This window comes from Nannospalax galili, unplaced genomic scaffold (genome assembly GCF_000622305.1).
Source record: "Nannospalax galili isolate Female #2095 unplaced genomic scaffold, S.galili_v1.0 scaffold1508, whole genome shotgun sequence".
In the NCBI taxonomy this organism is placed as follows: domain Eukaryota; kingdom Metazoa; phylum Chordata; class Mammalia; order Rodentia; family Spalacidae; genus Nannospalax; species Nannospalax galili.
In genome coordinates, this window is record NW_008358858.1 from 1,071,243 (window position 1) to 1,092,933 (window position 21,691).

General features: G+C 39.5%; 1 protein-coding gene across 1 annotated transcript in view; it reads left to right on the forward strand.

Moving 5' to 3' along the window:
- The window catches only part of Lin9 (lin-9 DREAM MuvB core complex component), a 61,448-nt gene that overhangs the window by 12,824 nt on the left and 26,933 nt on the right, over positions 1 to 21,691 (forward strand). The window contains exons 5-10 of the mRNA XM_008822374.3: positions 1,971 to 2,106; positions 3,706 to 3,831; positions 9,818 to 9,975; positions 17,879 to 18,012; positions 20,025 to 20,144; positions 20,406 to 20,507. Coding sequence (XP_008820596.1) covers positions 1,971 to 2,106; positions 3,706 to 3,831; positions 9,818 to 9,975; positions 17,879 to 18,012; positions 20,025 to 20,144; positions 20,406 to 20,507 — 776 coding nt within the window. The remainder of the gene's footprint in view (positions 1 to 1,970; positions 2,107 to 3,705; positions 3,832 to 9,817; positions 9,976 to 17,878; positions 18,013 to 20,024; positions 20,145 to 20,405; positions 20,508 to 21,691) is intronic.

Genomic DNA, 21,691 nt, shown 5'->3' on the forward strand with positions numbered 1-21,691 from the left:
TCTTTAAAAAAAAACTTTTACATTTATTTATGTATTTATTTTGCGTGCGTGTGTGGGCATGTGTGTGGAGGTCAGAGGACAACTTGCAGGAATCCTTCCACTCTGTGGGTCCTGGAGATTGAACTCAGGCTTTTCAGTAGGTACCTTACTCGGTGAGCCATTTTGCCAGGGCTTTCTTTTCTAATAAAGGTTAGATTTAAAGTTAAAGACTAAATTGGTGGGCCTGGAAAGATGGCTCAGAGGTTAAGAGCACTGACCACTCCTGCAGAGGACCTGGATCCAGCACCCACATGGTGGCTAACCACTGTCTATTACTCCAGTTCCAGGGGAGATACAGCACCCTCTTCTGACCTCCATGAGCATTGCATGACACGTGTACTTACATGTATGCAGGCAGTACACTCATACACATAAAATAAAAATAAACTTTTTTTTTAAAAAAATTATAAATTGGGGACTAGGGAAATGGCTCAATGGAAAAAAATTTTGCTACACAATCTTAAGGACCTGAGTTCAGATCCCCAGAAACCATGTAAATGGCTGGGCCTTGCACTGTACACCTGGCCAGCCAGTCTAGCCAATCAGTAAGCTCCTGTCTGAGAAAATAAGATGAAGAAAAATAGAAGAAGATACTGAACATCTACCTCTGGCCTACATGCGTGTGCACACACACACACACACACACACACACACACACATAGATGGACACACTTCCCCCACACAGGTCTATGTGTACACATACACACAAAGCCTATAAATTTTACTCAGAGTACTACGTTAGCACTATTGTTTAATTTTTGGTAATTTTTTTCCCCAGTCATCTCATGTGTTTCTGTTCTATTAAGAGATTTTTGTTTTGTTTTTGTTTTAATGAATAGTATTCAGACATTTTACCGTCAGTGGAAATGATCATATACCATTTCTTGGTTTAGTTTATTAATAATTATGAATTTCACTAATAGTTTCCTAATACTGGCCCATTCTGGTATTCTTAGTGTGAATTCTACTGTGTTGCATCGAATTCTTTTGATGTTCTAATGGTGCTTGTCTGGTAGTTTCTTTTTATTAAGGATTTTTTTTTTTTTTTTTTGTCTTTTTGAGACAGGGTCTCCCTGTAGACCAGGCTGGCCTTGAACTCACAGAGATCTGCCTGCCTCTGCCTCCCAAGTGCTGGGATTAAAGGCTTGCACCACCACACCCAGCCTATTAAGGATTTTTAAAATCCATACATGTCAGCCTGGTCTACATAGTGAGTTCCAGCCCAGCAAGGACTACGCAGTGAGATCTTGTCTCAAAACAAACAAACAAAAAAACACAAAAAAATAGGGGCGGGAGAGATGGCTCAGTATTTAAGAGCACTGGCTGCTCTTGCAGAGAACCTGGGTTTGATTCCCAGCACCCATGTGGCAGCTAACAACTGTCCTTAACTCCAGTTCCAGAGGACCCAATACTCCCTTCTGGCCTCCATGGGCCTTGCATGACAGTTGCACTTATGTGCATGTAGGCAAAACACTCATACACATAAAACAAAAAAATTTTAAAAATAAAAAACAAAATCCATACATGTGATTGATATTTCATGAATTTCTTTTTCTTTTTTTGGTTTAATATTTTATTATTTTTATTTGAGGCTTTAACTCTTTTATACTTTGTGTGTGTGTGTGTGTGTGTGTGTGTGGACAACTTGTGGGAGTCAGTTCTCTCCTTTTACCACGTGGGTTCCAAGGATTGAATTCGGGTCATCAAGCTTGGTGGCCAAGCAACTTTAGCCTCTTAGCTATCTCTCCAGCACAAGGCTTTAACTTTATAAGAAATAATCAGGAAGTTTGCTAAAAAATTCCATGTTGAATATTATTGAATCTTTTTGAGTACTTAAGTATACCTTTTTTATGAATGTATTCAGAATTATAAATATTTATTTTTACTTAATGGAGCTATAATCTTTTTTTTTTTTTTTTTTTTTTTTTAAAAAAAAAAAAAAACAACAATGTCAACACCAGATAAGAAAGCTTCACAGAAAATTGGTTTTCGATTACGGAACCTCCTCAAGCTTCCCAAAGCACATAAATGGTGCATATATGAGTGGTTCTATTCAAATATAGACAAGTATGTACCATTGCTTATAACATTAATATTGCATGAACTGAAAATGAGATTTTTTTTTTTTTCCAAATGTTACTATATTCCCACCTTTTCTGTAAGTCTGCTTTGGCCTTTGGTGTTTTTTTTTTTGTTTGTTTTTTTCCTTAAATCCTTTGTTTTGGGGACAAGGTCTTGCTTTGTCCAGGCTTATCTTGAACTCTTAGGCTCAAGTGATCCTTTTGCCTCAGCTTCCAGCTAATTAGCTGAGACTACAGGTATGTGCCACCATACCCAGCATAGAGTTCATTTTTCATTTTTCTGCTGTTGTACTCCAGTTTCTTTGATATTTCTTACAGCTCTCTATCTCCTTCCCCTTCCCCATGAGAAGTTACACATTTTGCGAAAAGATTAAATGAAAGTATAAGCTGAGTGTGGTGGTGCATGCCTTTAACTCCAGCACCCAGGAGGCAGAAACAGGTGGATTTCTGTTAGTTTGAGGCCATCCCTGGTCTACCAAGTGAGTTCCAGGCCAGCCAGGGCTACAGAGTGAGATACCCTGTCTCAAAAACAAAAACAAAAAAAGGTATAATTTCTGTATTCTAATTAACAAGTACTGCTATAGAATAAAGAGTCTTTGTATTTGGGGCCTAATGCTTAAGTGCTTTAACTGTACAGAAATACTTGAGTTGGTCATAGAGATTTGGTTGAAATCCAATAGCTAGACAATAGACTTATTGAGGAAAAACCGTGATTCTTCTATGTCTCCTGGGCCAGATATTGGTGGTTGCTTTGCTGGCTATTTATCAATGCTTCCCTTCTGTCCTCCAAAAACAGTTGCTTGCTCCAAACAAAGCTTGTGAACTTCATGGATATTCACATTTATGTATTGTTGTTAATTAAGACTGGATTCTGCATTTCCCAAAGTCCTGAGTAGAAATTTTCCATGGTCTTCAGAGAATTCCCATGGAGTCCTAATGTGATCCAGTTCTCCTGGGAATCTCCCAAACTACCCCAACCTTTAGAGTTCGCCAGTGTAGTAAGACTGTCTTAAACCCCAAGAGGAGAGGACTCCTTGGTGATGACATTACCTTTGGGACAAAGATATTTTGTAAGCTAATACTGTTTGTCTTTATCAACTGTAATGCCAGAACCAGCCTGGCCTCTCAGAGGAGGACCCAGATGGAAATTTGAACAAAAGACAGCATCTCTTGGACCCTCCAGTACAATGACTTCTGGAGTAACTTTCACACTTTAGATAATTCCCACAGTAAGGACCTACCTCCAGCCTCTTGAATTTCACTTACTGTATGGTTTGGAAATAGAAGTTTGGCATGTTGTGATTAGTATGCTGTGAAAAATTAGAATGTTTGTTTGTTTGTTTGTTTGAGGAAGGATCTCATGTAGCCCAGGTTGACCCAAAATTTGCCATGTAACTGTGTAGTTGCAAACATCTATGTAGCTGAGGCTGTCCTTGAATTCCTGATCCTCCCACCTTCACATCTCAGAATTAAAGGCATGTACCACCATGTCCAACTTTGGATTGTGTATTTTGGATTTTATTTCTTTTAAGAAAGTAAAACATTGTTATATAGGAACCAATAAAATACCATTTCTGTTTTGCAGACCACTTTTTGAAGGCGATAACGACTTCTGTGTATGTCTAAAGGAATCTTTTCCTAATTTGAAAACAAGAAAATTAACAAGAGTAGAATGGGGAAAAATCAGACGGCTAATGGGAAAACCACGCAGGTAAAAACAGTTTTTTGTTTAAAGTCAGTAAATAATTGATGGTATCATTACTACCTTGACTGTTTGATCTTTGCCACCAGTAGTAACGAAACACAATAATCAAATGTTAAATATATCCTTTTAATCTTTTAATGAATAATGTAAGTGCTTTTTTTTTTTTTTTTTTTTTTTGATCTTTTTGAAACAAAGTCTCCCTGTAGCCCCAGCTGTCCTGGAACTCACTATGTAGACCAGGCTGGCCTTGAACTCACAGAGATCTGCCAGCCTCTGCCCCCCAGTGCTGGGGCTAAAGGCATGCGCCACCATGCCCAGCTATAGGTGTGTCGCCAGAATTCCCTTAGGGTCCCTTGCTCCTGGCGCTATGAGACAAACCATATAACACATCTCTATCTGAATTTTTTCATAGTTTGTATCCTGGGTAGGGGAAATAGAGTAACTTACAAAGGCAGAGTACTTCCACGCCCCCCTCACAGTCTCCATTAGACAGGACATGCTGTCTTTCGTCCATGCCTCGTGGGCCTGTGGTCTCACCCCAGGTAGTTAAATACCCCCTCTCACATCCCAGGACCATTTTTTCAGCACAGCTGCTGCCAAGGTGGCGCCTACACTCCTCCCACCGCAGCTAACTCTCCGCAGCCAATTCTCCACAGCAGGTCCCGCCCCTCAGAGGAATAAGTGCCCCTCAGCACACAGTGTTTTTCATACTTAAGAATTAAATGTGTAGTTTCACTTTTTTCAGCTCATAGGTTTTTAGCATATTTTAACATAATATTACTGTTTTAAATTACTGTCTTTCTATGTCCATCTCACCTCCCAGTTTTGTTTTGTTTTTATTTTTTAAATGTTTATTTTGTGTGTATGAGTGTATTGTCTGTATGCATGCAAGTGCACCCATGTAGTGCAGTGCCTGTGAAGGTCAGAAGAGGGCATTGGGTCCTCGGGAACTGAAGGAAGTTACAGACGGTTGTTAGGTGCTGTGTGGGTGCTGGAAATAGAACCCAGGTCCTCTGAAAGAGCAGCCAGTGTTCTTTACTGCTGAGCCATCTCTCCAGTCCCCCACACCCTGTTTTTCTTAGGCAGTACTAGAAATTTAATCCAGGACCTCATGCAGGTACTCCAAGCTGCATGTACTAAGCTACATTCCCTAGCCCACCCCCCAAAAAATATGTTTACAAGTCCTGGAAAATATTTAAGGAAGCTATAAGGTTATATGGACATTAAAAATTTTTTTTGGTTTATTTTTATTTTATGTGTATGAATGTTTTTGCCTATATGTATGCAGAGCACCTGTGTCACCCAGTGGACACAGAGGATAGAAGAGGGTGTTGGATCCCCTGGAACTGGAGCTATGGACAATTGTTAGCTGCCGTGTGGGTGTTGGGGTTTGCACTCAGGTCTCTGCAAGAGCAGCCAGTGCTCTTAACTGCTAAGCCATCTCTCTAGCCCCTATATGTACTCTTTTTGAGACAGGGTCTCCCTGTAGCTCCAGCTGGAACTCACTCTGTAGACCAGGCTGGCCTCAAACTCACAGAGGCTCTGCCTGTCTCTGCCTCCTGAGTGCTGGGATTAAAGGTGTGCGTCACCATGCCCAGCTTGTGTTGCTTTTTAAAATTTGTGTGTGTGTGTGTGTGTGTGTGTGTGTGAACATGTGAGTGCTATGGTGCACATATGAAGGTCAGAGGATAACTTGTAGGAGTTGGTTTTTGATTCTCTCTTTGTACCATGTGGGTTCTGGGGATGAAACTAAGGTCATCCTGCTTGGTGGCAAGCACCTTTAGTCACTGAGCCATCTCACTTCTCCTTCCTCTCTTTTTAAATAGTTTTTTATTCTTTGAGATTGCATATATGTATACAATGTCATAAAGTCTTTTAAAATAAAAATTTGTAATTTTTTTCCTTTTCTTAAGGAAGTCAAGATATAATACAAATTATTAATACAATAAACTTTCAGAAATACCCTAATTTCAAATTTTACTTGGTGTAGGCCAGTGAGATGGCTTAGCAGATAAGGACATTAGCTGCCAAGTCTGAGCTTGATCCCTAGGAAGTAGAGAACCAACCCCCACAAGTTGTCCTCTGACTTTCACATATGCACCATGTCACATGCCACACACACACAAGCACAAATAAATGTAAAAGTTTAAAAGAATCAATAGATGAAACTTAATTTAGTCACAGTATAAACAAGAAGGAAGGGACTGAAGAGATGTCTCAGTGGTTAAGATCACTGGCTGTTCTTGCTGAGGACCTGGGTTAAATTCCCAGCACCCACATGACTGCTCATAGTCTTCAGATCCAATGGATCTGACGCCCTCTTCTGGCTTCCACAAGCACTGCACACATATGGTGCACTTACATGCAAGCAAAAGCAAAAAAAAGTAAGTGAAGATTTTTTTTTAAGGGAGGGGGAAAAAGTTAAACTGCTAGGATGGAATTTAAACATGTATAATACATACAAGCAAATATAAAGACACACATGATCTTGGAAAAGAAGATTAAACATCTTAACTTCATCTGTAAGTTAAAAAATACCCAAAAAATGGCCTCTTCCTCCATTGTTTGTTCTTCAGTCTCCATACTCCAAGTCAAACTCAGGATCTGGATCATGTTATACAAGTGGAAAGTGTTCTGTGACCAGCCCCTCCCCACATTTGTTTTTTACAATGGGTTAATCCTAAAATTCATACTTACATTAAAGGTGTGGTGCATATCTTTAATTACAGAAGACAAGCAGGTGAATCTCTTATGAGATTGAGACCAGCCTGGTCTACATAGAGAATTCTAGACAGGCAAAGCTAAACAGTGAGACTCTATCTCAAAACAAAAATTAATTTATATTTGTTAGAGAAGTCAAGTATAAAAAGTCTAAAATAGCAAAGAAATGACAAAATTTATCAGCTATTAGCTGAAGTATTGCAGTAACCACTACGATTAAGGCTAACAATAAAAAATCTAGAACACAAATTAATAAGTGGTTATGATTAAAACGGAGTGAGAAGGGTACAAAAAGGGAAAGATGAATGAGAGACAATTCAGTACAATCCCATAGATCTCTGGGAGTTAAGGGAATGTCTCTCAGCTACATGGAGACGGTGGAGAATTGATTGTTTTTGATTATGGAAATTGAGACTACTGTGTAACAATCCAGAGAAAAAGCAAGTTGGTCTCCTATCTCACATTAGCAAAAAGTTAGGAAAGGATTGAGGACTTCAAATTTGTTGTTGTTGTTGTTGTTGTTGTTCATTTTGAGACAGGGTCTCCCTGTAGCCCCAGCTGGCCAGGAACTCACTGTGTAGACCAGGCTGGCCTCAAACTCACAGAGATCTGCCTGCCTGTGCCTCCCAAGTGCTGGCATTAAAAGTGTGTACCACCATGCTCAGCAAATTTAAATATTTTAAAAAAATGAAACAGTGAAACTGCTAGAGGAAAAACAGTTTTAGATACTGTATAATTTATAGTTTTAAATACTATGTAATGTATAGTCTTGATTTGAAAACATTCTAGTAGATTAAAAGCTAGGAGGGAGGCTGGAGAGGATGGCTCAGCAATTAAGGGCAGTGGTTACTCTTATATAGGACCTGGTTTCAATTCCCAGCATCCCTGTGGCAGCTAACAACCGTCCATAACTGCAGTTTCAAGGGATCTGGTGCCCTTTTCTGACCTCTGCCAGCATAGCACAACACGGGTCCACTTAACATGTATCAATACACTCATACACATAACATAAAAATAATAAATAAATTTTAAAGAAGAAAATCTTACATGTCCAGAAAACAAAATGACAAAAGACAATGACACAAATATCTGAAACTTAGGGTAGGGAGGGCTAATTTTCTATATGTATTTAAAAATTCCTAGCTGGGCGTGGTGGTGCACGCCTGTAGTCCCAGCACTTGGGAGGCAGAGGCAAGCGGGTCTCTGTGAGTTCAAGGCCAGCCTGGTCTACGTTGTGAGTTCCAGGACAGCTGGGGCTACGAGGAGACCCTGTCTCAAAAAGACAAAAAAAAAAAAAAAAAAAAATTCCTATAGATGAATGAGAAAAGGTCAGATAGCCATAATAAATGTGAGTGTAAGTGAACAATTCATAGGAACTTGATATGTAGACCAGGCTAGCCTTGAACTCACAGTAATCTCCTGCCTCTGCCTCTGCCTCCCAGGTGCTGGGATTAAAAAACGATGCCTCTTCTAAACGTGAACAATATTCAGTTTTACTCAGGGATTTGGATATAAAAGTATGATGAGATACTGTTTTTTAACTCTCAGAGTGACAGTGTTCATAAAATTGTAAAATGTTGAGGTAACTGGTATGGTGAAATAGATACTTAGTACATATAGCAATATTAATAACAATAACATCCCTGGCACCCGTCCTCTCTGTCTCTTAAAAGAACCCCAAGAATTAACAATAGAAGTAATTGCTAAGATAAACCAAGAAAGCAAAATAATCTAACTGCATATTATTGCTATTTGAGAAAATAGGAGGTGAACGTATGCAATTTTTGCTTGTGTACAGCTAAGGTATCAGTGAAGAGTACATAAGAAATATACCATAACAAGCCTCTGGGAAACTAACAAGCTAACAGAGGAACACAGGTATTAGTTTTCAGTGCCTTTGAACCTTTTAAATAGAAGCCATATGAATGTATCAACTATCCAAAAATACTCTTTAAATACAATCAAGCTGGCAGAAGTATGCATATTATATCCAGAATGTACGAAGAACACTTCAGAATTGAGGAAGAAGACCCACACAGCTCATTTAACAAATCGGCAAAAGATTTGAATAGATGCTTCACTATAGATGTCAAATAAGCATATAGGAAGATGTACGCCATCATTAGTCCTTCAGGAAATGTAAACTTTCAACAATAGTGTCCAAAATTTATAAGACTGAGCATACCAAATGTTGGGGAGGGTGTGGGGCAATTGAACTCTTCATAAACTGATGGTAGGAATAGAAAATGGTACCACACTTTTGGAAAATAGTTTGATACTCACAGAGGAAGTAGAATGAAAGGATATGTTTATGTAAAAACTGGTACACTGATATACATAGCAACTTTGTAATAGCAAAAAATGGGAAGCAGCCCAATTGTCTAACAGTTGAATGAATGAATAAATTGTAATGCGTTTATACAGAGAAAAATTGCCAATACAAGGAATGAGCCATTGGTACAGGGTAAAACTCAGAATAATTGCACTGAATTAAAGAAGCCTGACAAAAGAGTGCATAGCGGATGGTTTCATTTATATAACATTTAGAAGATAGAAACTGCTGTAATGACACAAAGCAACCTAATGGTTGCTTGAGAAGTCAGGATATGAAATGGAGCAGTCTAAAGGAGGAGTAGGTGGCCTGATGGGTGTAGGTTTGCACATGTTACAGCACATGTGGAGAGGGGTGAACAACTTATGGGAGTTAGGTTCTCTCCTTCCATTCCACCATGTGGGTTTCAGGGATCAATCTCAGATCATCAGGCTCGGTAGCAGGTGCCTCTACCTGCTGAGTCACCTTGCCAACCCTTTTTTGGCTTTTCTTTTCACGTGTTATGTGTGTGTGGTGTGTGTGTATGCATGTTCACATGTGTGGACATATATGTGGATACCCAAAGTTGAAGCTGGGAGTCTTCTTCATTGCCCTTTCATCTTACTCTTTGAGGTCAAACCCAGAGTTGGCCCATATGGTAGTCTTGCCAGCCAGTTTGTTTCAGGGATACCATGTTTCCACCTTCCCAGGCTGGACTTAAAGGTGGACTGCCACACCCAGCCAGCATTTATGTGAGTTCTGGAAATCCAAATGCTCATCTTCTTGCTTACACAGCAAGCACTTTAACCATGAGTCATCTCCAGCTCCTCAAAGTTTATCTAATTGTATACTTCAAACATTTATAATTTATGTGCTAAATTATACATCCCAAGTGCTAGGATTACAGGTGTGCAGTACCACACCTGGCTTAGTTTATGTGATTTCTGTAATTTATTCTAGATGTTCTTCTGCATTTTTTGAGGAAGAGAGATCAGCATTAAAACAGAAACGGCAGAAAATCAGGCTCTTACAACAAAGGAAAGTTGCAGATGTTTCACAATTTAAAGATCTCCCAGATGAAATTCCTCTACCCTTGGTTATTGGAACCAAAGTTACAGGTAAGTGGAGACAAGCTTATTATCATCACCTGAAAGCTGAAGCCAAGATTATGTTTATTAGAAATTTAGAGGATGGGGGCTGGAGAGATGGCTCAGCAGTTAAGAACACTGGTTGTTCTTGCAGAAGACCTAGGTTCGAATCCCAGTACCCACATGGCAGCCAACAACTGTCCATAATGCCAGTCCCAGGGGATCTGTCAGCATCTTCTGACCTCTGCAGGCATTGCACGACACAGGTGCACTTACCTACATGTAGGCAATACACGCATAAAAATAAAATTTAAAAAGAAGTGGAAAATACTTAAAAAAAAAAAAAGAAAGAAAGAAAAGAAATTTATCGAGGCTGGAGAGATGGCTCAGTGGTTAAGAGCACTGGCTGTTCTTGCAGAGGACCTGGGTTCGTTTCCCGGCACCCGCACGGCAGCTAACAACCATCTTTAACTCTTTAACTCCCCAGTTCCAGGGGATCAGATGCCGCCTTCTGACTTTGCAGGCATTGCAAGACATGGGTCCACTTATACATGCAGGGAATACACTCATACACGTTAAATAATTAATTAATAAAGCATTTTAGAAATTAAGGAAGCTTAACTGTAGTTCTGTAGCAATTTAATATAGTTGCTAACTCTTCTTCCTGTGTGGACCATTACTTGAACTCATTAGTAAAGAAATACACAAGTGGACTAGAGAGATGCCTCAGCAGTTAAGACTACTTGCTGCTCTTGCAGAGGATCCAGGTTCGGGTCCCAGCACCCACATAGCATCTCACAACTGTCAATAATTCTAGTTTCAGAGGACCTGAGATCCTTTTCTGGCATCTGTGGGCAACAGACATGCATGTGGTACACATACATGCAGCAAACACTCATACATTAAAGAAAAAGAAATATGAGTTCAAAGTTACATCTACTACAATATAAGCTAATGTAGCCAGGCATGGTGGTAATAATTCCAGCTCCTTGGGAAACCGAGGCCAGCTTGGGCTACATAGCAAGACTTCGTCTCAAAATGAAAATTAATCAAGGCTAGGGATATAGCTTAGTGGCACCTCACATGAGTAATGATTTAATCCCCAGTACCACAAAAAAAGAAATTAATTAAAAAAATTAATTGCTGGGGGCTGGAGAGATGGCTCAGCAGTTAAGAACACTGGTTGTCCTTGCAGAAGACCCAGGTTTGAATCCCAGCACCGATATGGCAGCTAACAACTGTCCCTAACTCCAGTTCCAGGGGATCCAGTGGCCTCTTCTGTCCTCCGTGGGCATTGCATGATGTGGGTGCACTTACCTACATGCAGGCAATATGCTCATACACATAAAAATAAAATTAAAAAATAATAATAAATAGTTACAAAGATGAGATTTAAGATTCATCAGAATAAGTATAGTTTATTGTTTAAATTTTATTTTTTACTTTTGTTTTGGTCTTGGTTGGTTGGTTGGTTGGTTTTTGAGACAGGGTTTCCCTGTATCCCCAGCTGGCCTGGCTAGCCTCAATCTCACAGAGATCTGCCTGCCTCTGCCTCTTAAGTACTGGGACTACAGGCATGTGCCACCATGCCCAGCCTTATTTTTTACTTTTTAAATTCTTTAATTAAATTTAAATTTTTAAAATTGGGGGCTGGGGGAAGGCTCGATGGTTAAGAGCACATACTTCTCTAACAAAGAACCCAAGTTCCATTCCCAGTACCACATTGGGTGGCTCACAGCTGCCTGTAACTCCAGCTCCAAGGAGATCCAATGCTTCTGGTCTCCACAGCCACTGTAGTCACATGTACAAGTCCACACACAAACATATGCATGCACATAATTAAAAATAATGAAAATTTAAAAAAAATTTTTTTGGGGGGCTTAGAGAAATGGCTCAGCAGTTAAGAGTACTGGTTGTTAGCCAGGCCTGGTGTTGCAGGCCTTTAATCCCAGCACTTAGGAAGCGGAGGCAGAGGCAGAGGTCTATGAGTTCAAGGCCAGTATGGTCTACATAGTGAATTTCAGGCCAGCTGGGGCTACAGGGAGATCCTGTCTCAAAAAGACAAAAAAAAAAAACAAAAACCCCAAAACAGAGCAGTGACTGCTCTTACAGAGGACCTAGATTTGGTGCCCAGCATCCACATGGCGGCTAACAACTTTCCATTACTCCAGTTCCAGGGGATATAGAGTTTTCTTCTGTCCACCGTAGATATTGCACACAGGTGGTACCCTTACATGGAGACAAAACACTTGTACACATCACATAAAATAAAAATAAAAATTGAGGCCAGCCGTGGTAGCGCACGCCTTTAATCCCAGCACTCGGGAGGCAGGCAGGAGGCTCTCTGTGAGTTCAAGACCAGCCTGGTCTACATAGTGAGTTCCAGCTGGGGCTACAGGGAGACCCTGTCTCAAAAAAACCAATAAACAAATAAATAAATAAATAAATAAAAATTGAAAGCCAGGCATGGTAGCGCACACCTTTAATCCCAGCACTCGGGAGGCAGAGGCAGGCGGATCTCTGAGTTCAAGGCCAGCCTGGCCTACAAGGTGAGTTCTAGGACAGCTGGGGCTACAGGGAGACCCTGTCTCAAAAAGACCAAAAAAATAAAAATTGAACAAAAAGTTTTAATTATTCTCTTTTGCTTCCACGTTATATGTTTTCCTTTCCTAATGAGCCTCGTCTAGCTAATTCATAAAGAACATTGCTCTTGTATTTGAGTATAGAAATAATCTATTTCTAATAACTGAATAAAACTAAATTATTCAGTAGGTAGTTTTCTCAGAACAATGTAAGATGGAGAAGATGGAGCCAAGGTGTGTGGTGGGAGCCAGGTTTGTGGTGGCACACATTTGAACTCCCGGTTACTTTGGAGACTAAGGCAAAAGAATTGGGAGAGAATTGCGAGTTCCATGCCAGCTGGAATAACATATAGCAAGACTTTATTTCAAAAAAGTTTTTATAAGGTATAAAATTTGTTGATTTAATTGATGTGATTCTATATACCCACTTTAGTTTATAACAAAGAGGAAAATTATAATAAAAACTTCCATGTATACACATGGCAGCTATGAACCGACCTTAACTCCAGTTCCAGGGGAATCCGAAGTCCTCTGACCTCCATGGCATTGCATGACATGGGTGCACTCACATACAAGCAGGCAGTATACTCATTTACATAAAATAAAAATTAAAAAACAAAACAAAACAAAAACTTCATGTATAGCTAGGAATATAACTCAGTTGTAGAGTGCTTGCCTAGCATGCACTAGACTCTAGGTTCAAAGATCAGGACTGTAACAGGAATCAAAAAAAGCCCTGTGTGGTAATGCATGTCTGTGAATCCATTATCCCAGCATTCAAGAAACAAGGCAGGAGGATCAGGAGTTTAAGGCCATCCTTGGCTATATTTCATGTTTGATACCAGCCTAAGCTATAAACAAGCAAGAAAAATCCCAACAGCCTTAAGTTTTTGTTGTTGTTCTAAGTCAGGATCTGAAGTAGCTCAGGCTATCCTCAAACTCCTCTGTATAGCCTAGGATGGCCTTGAACTCCTGATCTTTCTGCTTCTCCTCAAGTGTTGGTGTTACAGGCATGAGCCACACTACCTGGCTATAAACTATTCTTTAATAATCTGATGAAGTAAAATTACAATTTATGTAGTACAAGCCATAACAAGTGGGTTAATAGTTATACTGAAGGGGTTTACAGAATTATTGGATTAATCAACTAATTATTGGGCTTTTTTGTTTGTTTTTTATGTTTTAAGACAGGGTCTCTATGTAGCCCCAGCTGACCTGGACCGTATAGATCAGGCTGGCCTTGATCTCACAGAGGTTGCCTGCCTCTGCCTCCTGAGTGCAGGGATTAAAGGCGTGTGTCACCGTGCCCGGTGAATAAATCTTTTTTTAAAAGAATATATATATATATATATATTTATGCATGGCTGGAGAGATGGCTCAGCAGTTAAGAGCACTGACTGCTCTTGCAGACCCGGGTTCAATTCCCAGCATCCACATGACAGCTACAAACCATACTTAACTCCAGTTCCAGGGGAAACTGACACCCTCTTCCGACCTCCGCAGCATTGCACAACATGGATGCACTCGCATACGTGCAGGCAATATACTCCTATACATAAAATAAAAATAATAAATAAAATATTTAAAAAGTTAAAAAATAGATATTTATACAATAAACTATTCAGTCTTTTAAAAAATGTTTTCATTTGCAATAACACAGATGAAGGTGAGGCATTGTTTAAAGTGAAATATGACAGTGTGATGATGTGAAATATGTACTTGATCTTTGTGCTGTTCCTTGCATAAACTAGCTAAAAATCCTTGGATTCTCCAAAGTATGCTAATTTGTGAGTGATGGATGGCAGCCCCAGGGAAGACACAGAATGGATAGGACTGAAGGTTTGGAACTTAGAGTCTTAGTACTCTACCTCTGTGGCAAAGAGGTTAAAAGTTAAATTGATTGCTGTTGGCAGATCATATCAGTTGTGCCTATGCAGTGAAGCCTGCATAAAAACCTAAAGGACAGAGCTTCCAGGTAGATGAACACATGGAAGTTCCAGGAAGAGTAGTATGCCTGGAGAAGGAATGAGAGCTGGCCATCCCTCCTCTATACATACCTCTTCATCTGCATCCTTTGAAATATAATTTACATTAAACCACTAAATATGTTTCCCTGAGTTCTGTGAGCCACTTAGTGAATCTGAGATGATTTTAAGAATCCTAGTGTATAACTGTCATTCAGAAGCATGGGTGAAACACCTGGGCTTGTGACTGGCATCTGAGGTGGGGCACAGTCTTGTGGATTGGACTTTCAGATTGTGGGATCTGAAATAATCTGAAGTAGGTAGTGTTAGAAATGACTTCCATTAAGGGATGATCAAAAAACGTCCATTACTGCAGCATCGCCTGGTTGTTGGGGAGGAGTATGTGCATCTGGTATAAAAAGTGATGTTTTTTGAGACTATTGTATCAGCAACTGAGTCTGATTTTTACTTTCCTGAGTATTATTGGAACAAGGCAGAAAAACACAAATAATATGTGATTGTACTTAACATTGGTTTTAGGATAGAGTAGAATGGTGCATGGACCAGGGACCAGTTGGTTGGGGAGGGAAGTTGTAGAGATGTTGGTCAAAGGGTACAAAATTTAATTAAGCAGATGTGTTATACAGTATGGTGACTGTAGTTAATTGTATATTCTTCCAAAATGGTAAGAGGATCTGTTTTCACCATAAAATTGATAATTATGTAAGATAATACATACGTTAACTAGGTTTAGTCATTCCACAGTGTCATTTCAGAACATGTTTTGCATAGTAAATACATATAGTTTTATCTGAAAATTTAGAAATAAGGATTATACACTTGCTATAACGTGTCTAAAATTCTCACTGACTTTGTTTCTGTGTCTCAACCCTATTGATGAGCCCTCCAGTGAATTTTTTAAAAGTTATTTTATGTGTATGAGTGTATTGCCTGCATGTATGTAAGTGTGCCCATGGAGGCCAGAAGAAGGTATTGGGTCCCTTGGAACTGGAGTTATAGATGGTTGTTAGCCGCCATGTGGGTGCTGGGACTCGAACCTGGGTTGTCTGCAAGAGCAACCAGTGCCCCCAACCACAGGTCATCTTTTCAGCCAAGAAGCACCAACTTCTTTATGCTGCCACAGCCAGAAGTCCATCTCTGTGCTCAAGTGTGTTCAGCTAACCTTGGTACTCAGATCCTCTGCATTCCTTTTCCTTTAATTGGTCTGACAGAGACAGAGTAATGATTTTGTCTCCTACAATTGTGTTTTTTTTATATATTTTTTTTTATTTTATGTGTATAAGTGTATTGCCTGCATGTACGTGAGTGCACCCGTGTCGTGCAGTGCCATGGAGGTCAGAAGAGGGCTTCAGATTCCCCTGGAACTGGAGTTAAGGACGGTTCGTAGCCACCATGTGGGTGCTGGGAATTGAACCCGGGTCCTCTGTAAGAGCAGCCAGTGCTCTTAACCACTGAGCCATCTCTCCAGCCCCTACAATTGTGTTTTTATCAATCAATCATTCTATTGTCTTTTTGGTTGTGAGCCTGAACCTTTAATGGCTGCACCAGCTCTTCAACCCTCAATCCTTTTATTTTAAATAGCTTTACATTGAATATATATTCTATTAAATAGTACATTATATATATGTATATATACTATTTACATTTTATTGAGTGTGTGTATGTATATATGTGTGGAAATGTTGTGGTTCAATAGTGATGTGTTTGTATGTCAAGTTGACAAGGGATCAGTTGTGCTGGATAGCTTTAGTTGTCAACTTGACACCCCTGGGTAGAGAGACCTAAAATGGTGAATTGCCTCCATTGGACTGTATGTAACCATGCCTGTGGGCATCTTTTTGATTATTGAGTGATGTAGGAGGGCCCAGCCCACTGTGGGCAATGTCACCCCTGGGCAGGTGGTCCTGTATTGTTTAAGAAACCAGGTTGACAGGGCTGGAGAGATGGCTCAGTGGTTAAGAACACTGGCTGTTCTTTCAGAAGACTGGGGTTCAAATCCCAGCACCCACACAGCAGCTAACAGCTGTCTATAATTCCAATTCGAGGGGATCCAACAGCCTCTTCTGTCTTCCGCAGGCATTGCACAACATGGGTGCACTTACCTACATGCAGGCAATACATACATATACATAAAAAAATAAAAATAATAAATTTAAAAAAAAAAGAAACCAGGTTGAGCACAGGCCAGAGGAACAAGCTAGTAAGCAGCATTCCTCCATGGCCTGTGCTTCAGCTCCTGCCTCTAGGTTCCTGCCCTGAGTTCCTACCTTGGACTCCTGATGAACTGTGACCTGGGAGATGTAAGATAAGATAAACCCTTTCCTCCCCAAGTTGGTGGTATTGGTGTTTTGTCACAGCATTTGAAGGCAAATGAGAACATATGCCTGTAATCCAAGTACTTGGGAAGTGGAGGCAGGAAGATCAGAAGTTTAAGATCATCTTCAGCTACATAGTGAGTTCTAGGGCAGTTTGGGATATACATGAGACCCTATCTAAAACAGAACTTTTTTTGCTGCTAATGTGTCACTTTGAAGGATGACATCCTAAGTTCCTTTGTTAGTTTTAACTCCAAATGGAGTTCTCTTCTGCCTTTGGTCTATTAGGTAGCTATATGATTTGATTAATATGTCAAATTATCATTTGTAGTTTTTCTTTTTTTAAAAAAATACTAATTTTATGTGTATGCGTGTATTGCCTGCATGTAGGTAAGTGCATCCGTGTCGTGCAATGCCCACAGAGGACAGAAGAGGCTGTTACATCCCCTGGAACTGGAGTTTTGGACAATTGTTAGCTGCCATGTGGATGCTGGGATTCAAACCTGGGTCTTCTTCAAGAATAGCCAGTGCACTTAACCACTGAGCCATCTCTCCAGCCCCTGTAGTTTTGCTTTCAAAACAAAACAAAAAAACTTCAACACCAGACATAGTGGTATGCACCTTTGATCCCAGCCCTTGGGAGGTAAAGGCAGGCAGATCTCTGTGAGATCGAGGCCAGCCTAGTGCGCATAGTGACTTCTGGTGGACTGGGACTAGGGAGACTGTCAAAAAAAACAGAACTTTGTGTATGGGGGGCGGGTGGCGGCAGAGACAGGATCTCACTATGTAGCCCCTTGATGTCTTGAAACTTACTATGCAGACCAGTCCTGTCTCTGCCTCCTAAGTGCTGGAATTTATGGCATGTCCCACCATGCCTAGCTGAAAAGAATAACTTTTTGTTACCTCTCTAAGCCTAAAATAAAATACATACTCATTTTAAAACTAATGATAATGGCCCTGCTTTTCATGGTTTAAACTACATGCTTAGAACAGTTTTGTATTTGATAGTTCTTTGCTTTCCCAAACATAATATCTTTGCTTCTTTTCTCAGCGCGATTACGTGGTGTACACGATGGCCTGTTTACTGGACAGATAGATGCTGTGGACACTCTTAATGCTACTTATAGAGTAACTTTTGATAGGACAGGCCTTGGGACTCACACCATCCCTGACTATGAAGTTCTTGTAAGTAGTATTTTATATTTGTGCCTTTTAATTTTGTGTAGTGTTTACTTAGAAATTATATTTTATGAGAGAATCAAGGCTTTAATTCAAAGAGGAAGAGATCTTAGGCGTGCCCAACCTGCTTACTAGATCCCTGGAGCAGAACTGTACTTAACTCTCATTTTCCAAAAGCTAGGATCCTTCTGTTGTCCTTCACTCCCATAGAACTTTAGCGTTAAGGTAGAGTCAGTTCTCTTGGAAAATGCCTTTAAAAATAACGGGGATAGAGAGAGGGCTCAGCAGTTAAGATTGCTTACTGCTCTTGCAGAGGACCTAGGTTCAGTTCTCAGCACTCACATGGCTGCTCACCACCATCTGTAGCTTGAACTTTCAGTGTTCTGTTTTATCTGCACAGTGTGTAGACTGTGAGTTAATACCTTCAGGTTTCTTTTTTTACATTTGTATTTTATGTGCATGTGTGTGGGTGTGCATTTCACAAATATGTATGGAAGTCAGAGGAAAACTTGGAGTCCTCTCCTTTTACCATGTGGGTCCCAGAGATTGAGCCCATTGTCAGGTGACTTTATCTGCTGAGCCGTCCCACTGGCACAATACCTTCACTTTTTGCAGGATGAAATTGAGACATAAGTGTGATTATTAATTTATTCAAGGCTCTAAAGCTGTTTTTTTGTTTTTGTTTTTACTCAAATGGAGTCTAGAATCTAGACCTTTTGACATTCTGGTTCACATTAATCTACTGGGCTACTTGTGATCATTCTTGACTTGGACTGTGTACCAGTATATGTTCTTTTAAGTGTAATAAAAATTAAACTGTTTGCTTTTAGCCTATCCTCATTCTCTGTGTGGTGTGTGTGTGTGTATGTGTTAAGATGTGGGCAGTGATTTTAGCCTCTCCTTTTATGTCTGTCAAAAACTTGATTTTTTTTTTTCTCTTTTCTTCCTTTTTTATGTGTATGAGTGTATGGAAGTACACCCATTCATGTCAGGCAATGGCCATAGAGGCCAGAAGAGGGAATCAGATCCCCTGGAACTGTAGTGACAGATGGTTATGGGTTCTGGGAATTGAGCCTGGGTCCTCTGCGAGGGCAGTCAGCTCTTAAACAAATAACCATCCTTCCCATCCTGATTTTTTTCTTTTATGGCACTAGGAATTAAAGCTAGGGCCTCACTCTTGCTAGGTAAGTGCTGTACCACAGAGCTACACTCTCGGTTTATTTAACTTTTGTTTGGGGACAAGGTCTCACTAAGTTACCCAAGCCTCATCCTTGCAACCCTCACTCACCTTTTCACGTAGCTGGGATTACAGGCATGCACTACTACTGCCCAGGTGTTAATTTTTAGGATTATGATTTTATAACTAAAAGCAAATTTTCTTTATCTCCTTAATGAAAAAATAAAAGAATCTCTTCTGAAAAATGTGTTTTAAAAGCTATAACTCCCTGTTTGTTGTGAATTTTCTTACCAAACATCCCTTTTAGAAAAGAGCTGCAGAGGAGAAATAAACGTGGACTAGACAGAACAGAGAACAGCACGCTGAGACTGCACAGGAAGGAGGAATCTTCACGCCTCCTTTTTCAAAAATGAAAAGTTGTTTTTCCTACTTTCATTAATATTATTTTCAATAATTTAAAACCATTCAAAGCTTTTTTCCTTGGCTACACAAGAATTGGCTTTAATTATAGTAGAGTATCTTCAGGTAGTCTAACCACAGATAACCAAAGCAGCCATAGATCCTTTAATGTGGATGGCTAGCTCTGCAGACTGCTTTGATCCTTTGTTCTATTTCTTCTCTTAATCCTGATTTGTGGGTTCTTTAACAACAAAACAGTGTTTTCATTATCTGATCTAAGTTCTGGCCTTTGCTATTTCTAGAGTGATACAGCCTATAATAAAATCATAGAGTATGCTTCATGAACTGTCATAAATCATGAGCTATGCATGAGGTGTAGCTCAGGTTCAAATATAATGTTTGCAGATTCTCTAAGTTTATAGATTCCTCTCTTTTCCCAAAGAGCAATGAGCCTCATGAGACAATGCCAATTGCTGCCTTTGGACAAAAACAACGGCCTTCTCGGTTTTTTATGACTCCACCACGATTACATTATACTCCTCCTCTCCAGTCACCAATTACAGTAAGTAATATAGAAATGCCATCAGTAGTTTAACTGTTGTGACTATAAATCATGTTCTTAGGAACTAAGCATCTGTTAACAATTTCAGACTTCAGGATCTACCCATACTGAGTTGTCAGATATTAAAGAAGTAGTTGTTTAAATGCTGGAAATATTTTATTGGATTTTAATATAATTTTCATTAAAGTAGACATTTGATTTTATCTAAAGACATTGTTTTTTGCACAGTCAATGACTGGTTGATTTCTTCTGTTTCCCTAGGATAGTGATCCTTTATTAGGACAGTCTCCTTGGAGAACTAAAATTTCTGGCTCTGACACTGAAACATTAGGAGGTTTTCCAGTAGAATTCCTTATCCAAGTGGTAAGAGTTTCTCTGAATACCTTGTTGTTTGTTTGAAAAATGAATGTTTTTTGTGTCGAAAATTATTATTGGGTTATATTTTTAAATTTTTTTTCTTTCATTATTGTGTAGGCTTTCAGGACTGCTATTTCCAAAGTATTTTTAAAATAAAGTTACAGGTCAGCTGTGGTGGTGCTGTCCTTTAATCCTAGCACCAGAGAGGCAGAGGAAGCTGGATCTCTGTGTTTGAGGCCAGCCAAAGCTACATTATGAGACCTTGTCTCAAAAAAAAATTAAAGCCAGGTATGGTGGTGCACATCTTTAATACCAGCACTTGGGAGGCAGAGGCAGGAGAATCTCTGTGAGTTCAAGGCCAGCCTGGTCTACATAGCGAGTTCCAAGCCAACAGGAGCTACAAGGAGACCCTGTCTCAAAAAGACCCAAAAAAGAATTAAATAGATAAATAAAGTTAAAACCCCCCAAAAATGAAATCTTTCTTATTGGGCTTTTTTCTTTTTTTTAGACAAGAAGCTACTGTTCACTTGCCAAGTATTTAGGGTTAGATATTAGAAATCTAAGTCTAAATTGAAATAAGTATAGAAGTATTATATGTAACAATCTTCCTGAATAGTCCAACTCTAAATAATGTCTTGAGTTGCTGCATGTGGTGGCCCATACCTCTAATCCCAGCACTCAGGAGGGGCAGAGGCAGGCAGATCTAGTGAGTTCCAGGACAGCTGGAGCTTCAGGGAGACCCTGTCTCAAAAACAACAAAAATAATAATAATGTAATGAGTTGGTAATTTTGAAAGTTAGCTTACACAAAGCAGATGCAATTGAGCAAGCGTGTTATCCATACTGGGAGGCTGAGGCAGTTTATGAGTATAAAGCCAACACGGGCTACCTAGAATGATTTAAGAAAAAAAAAAAAAGATTCAGCAGTTTAATTATGTTTTTTATTCTTTTTTTAAAATTACATTATTTTGGCCTGAAATATAGTTTATACATAAAGATGTCTATAAGTGTTTTATCTTTTAAAGCTAATATTGTTTTGAGGAAAAGTCTTATTATATGCAGGTTCAGAGAATTCTTTATTAATCAGATATCCTTCGATCTACTTTTGACTTCCAAAGGTAGATAAACTATTTTTTTTTTATAACTACATGATTAGGAGAAGCATTTCACTACAGCTTTAACATATTCAGT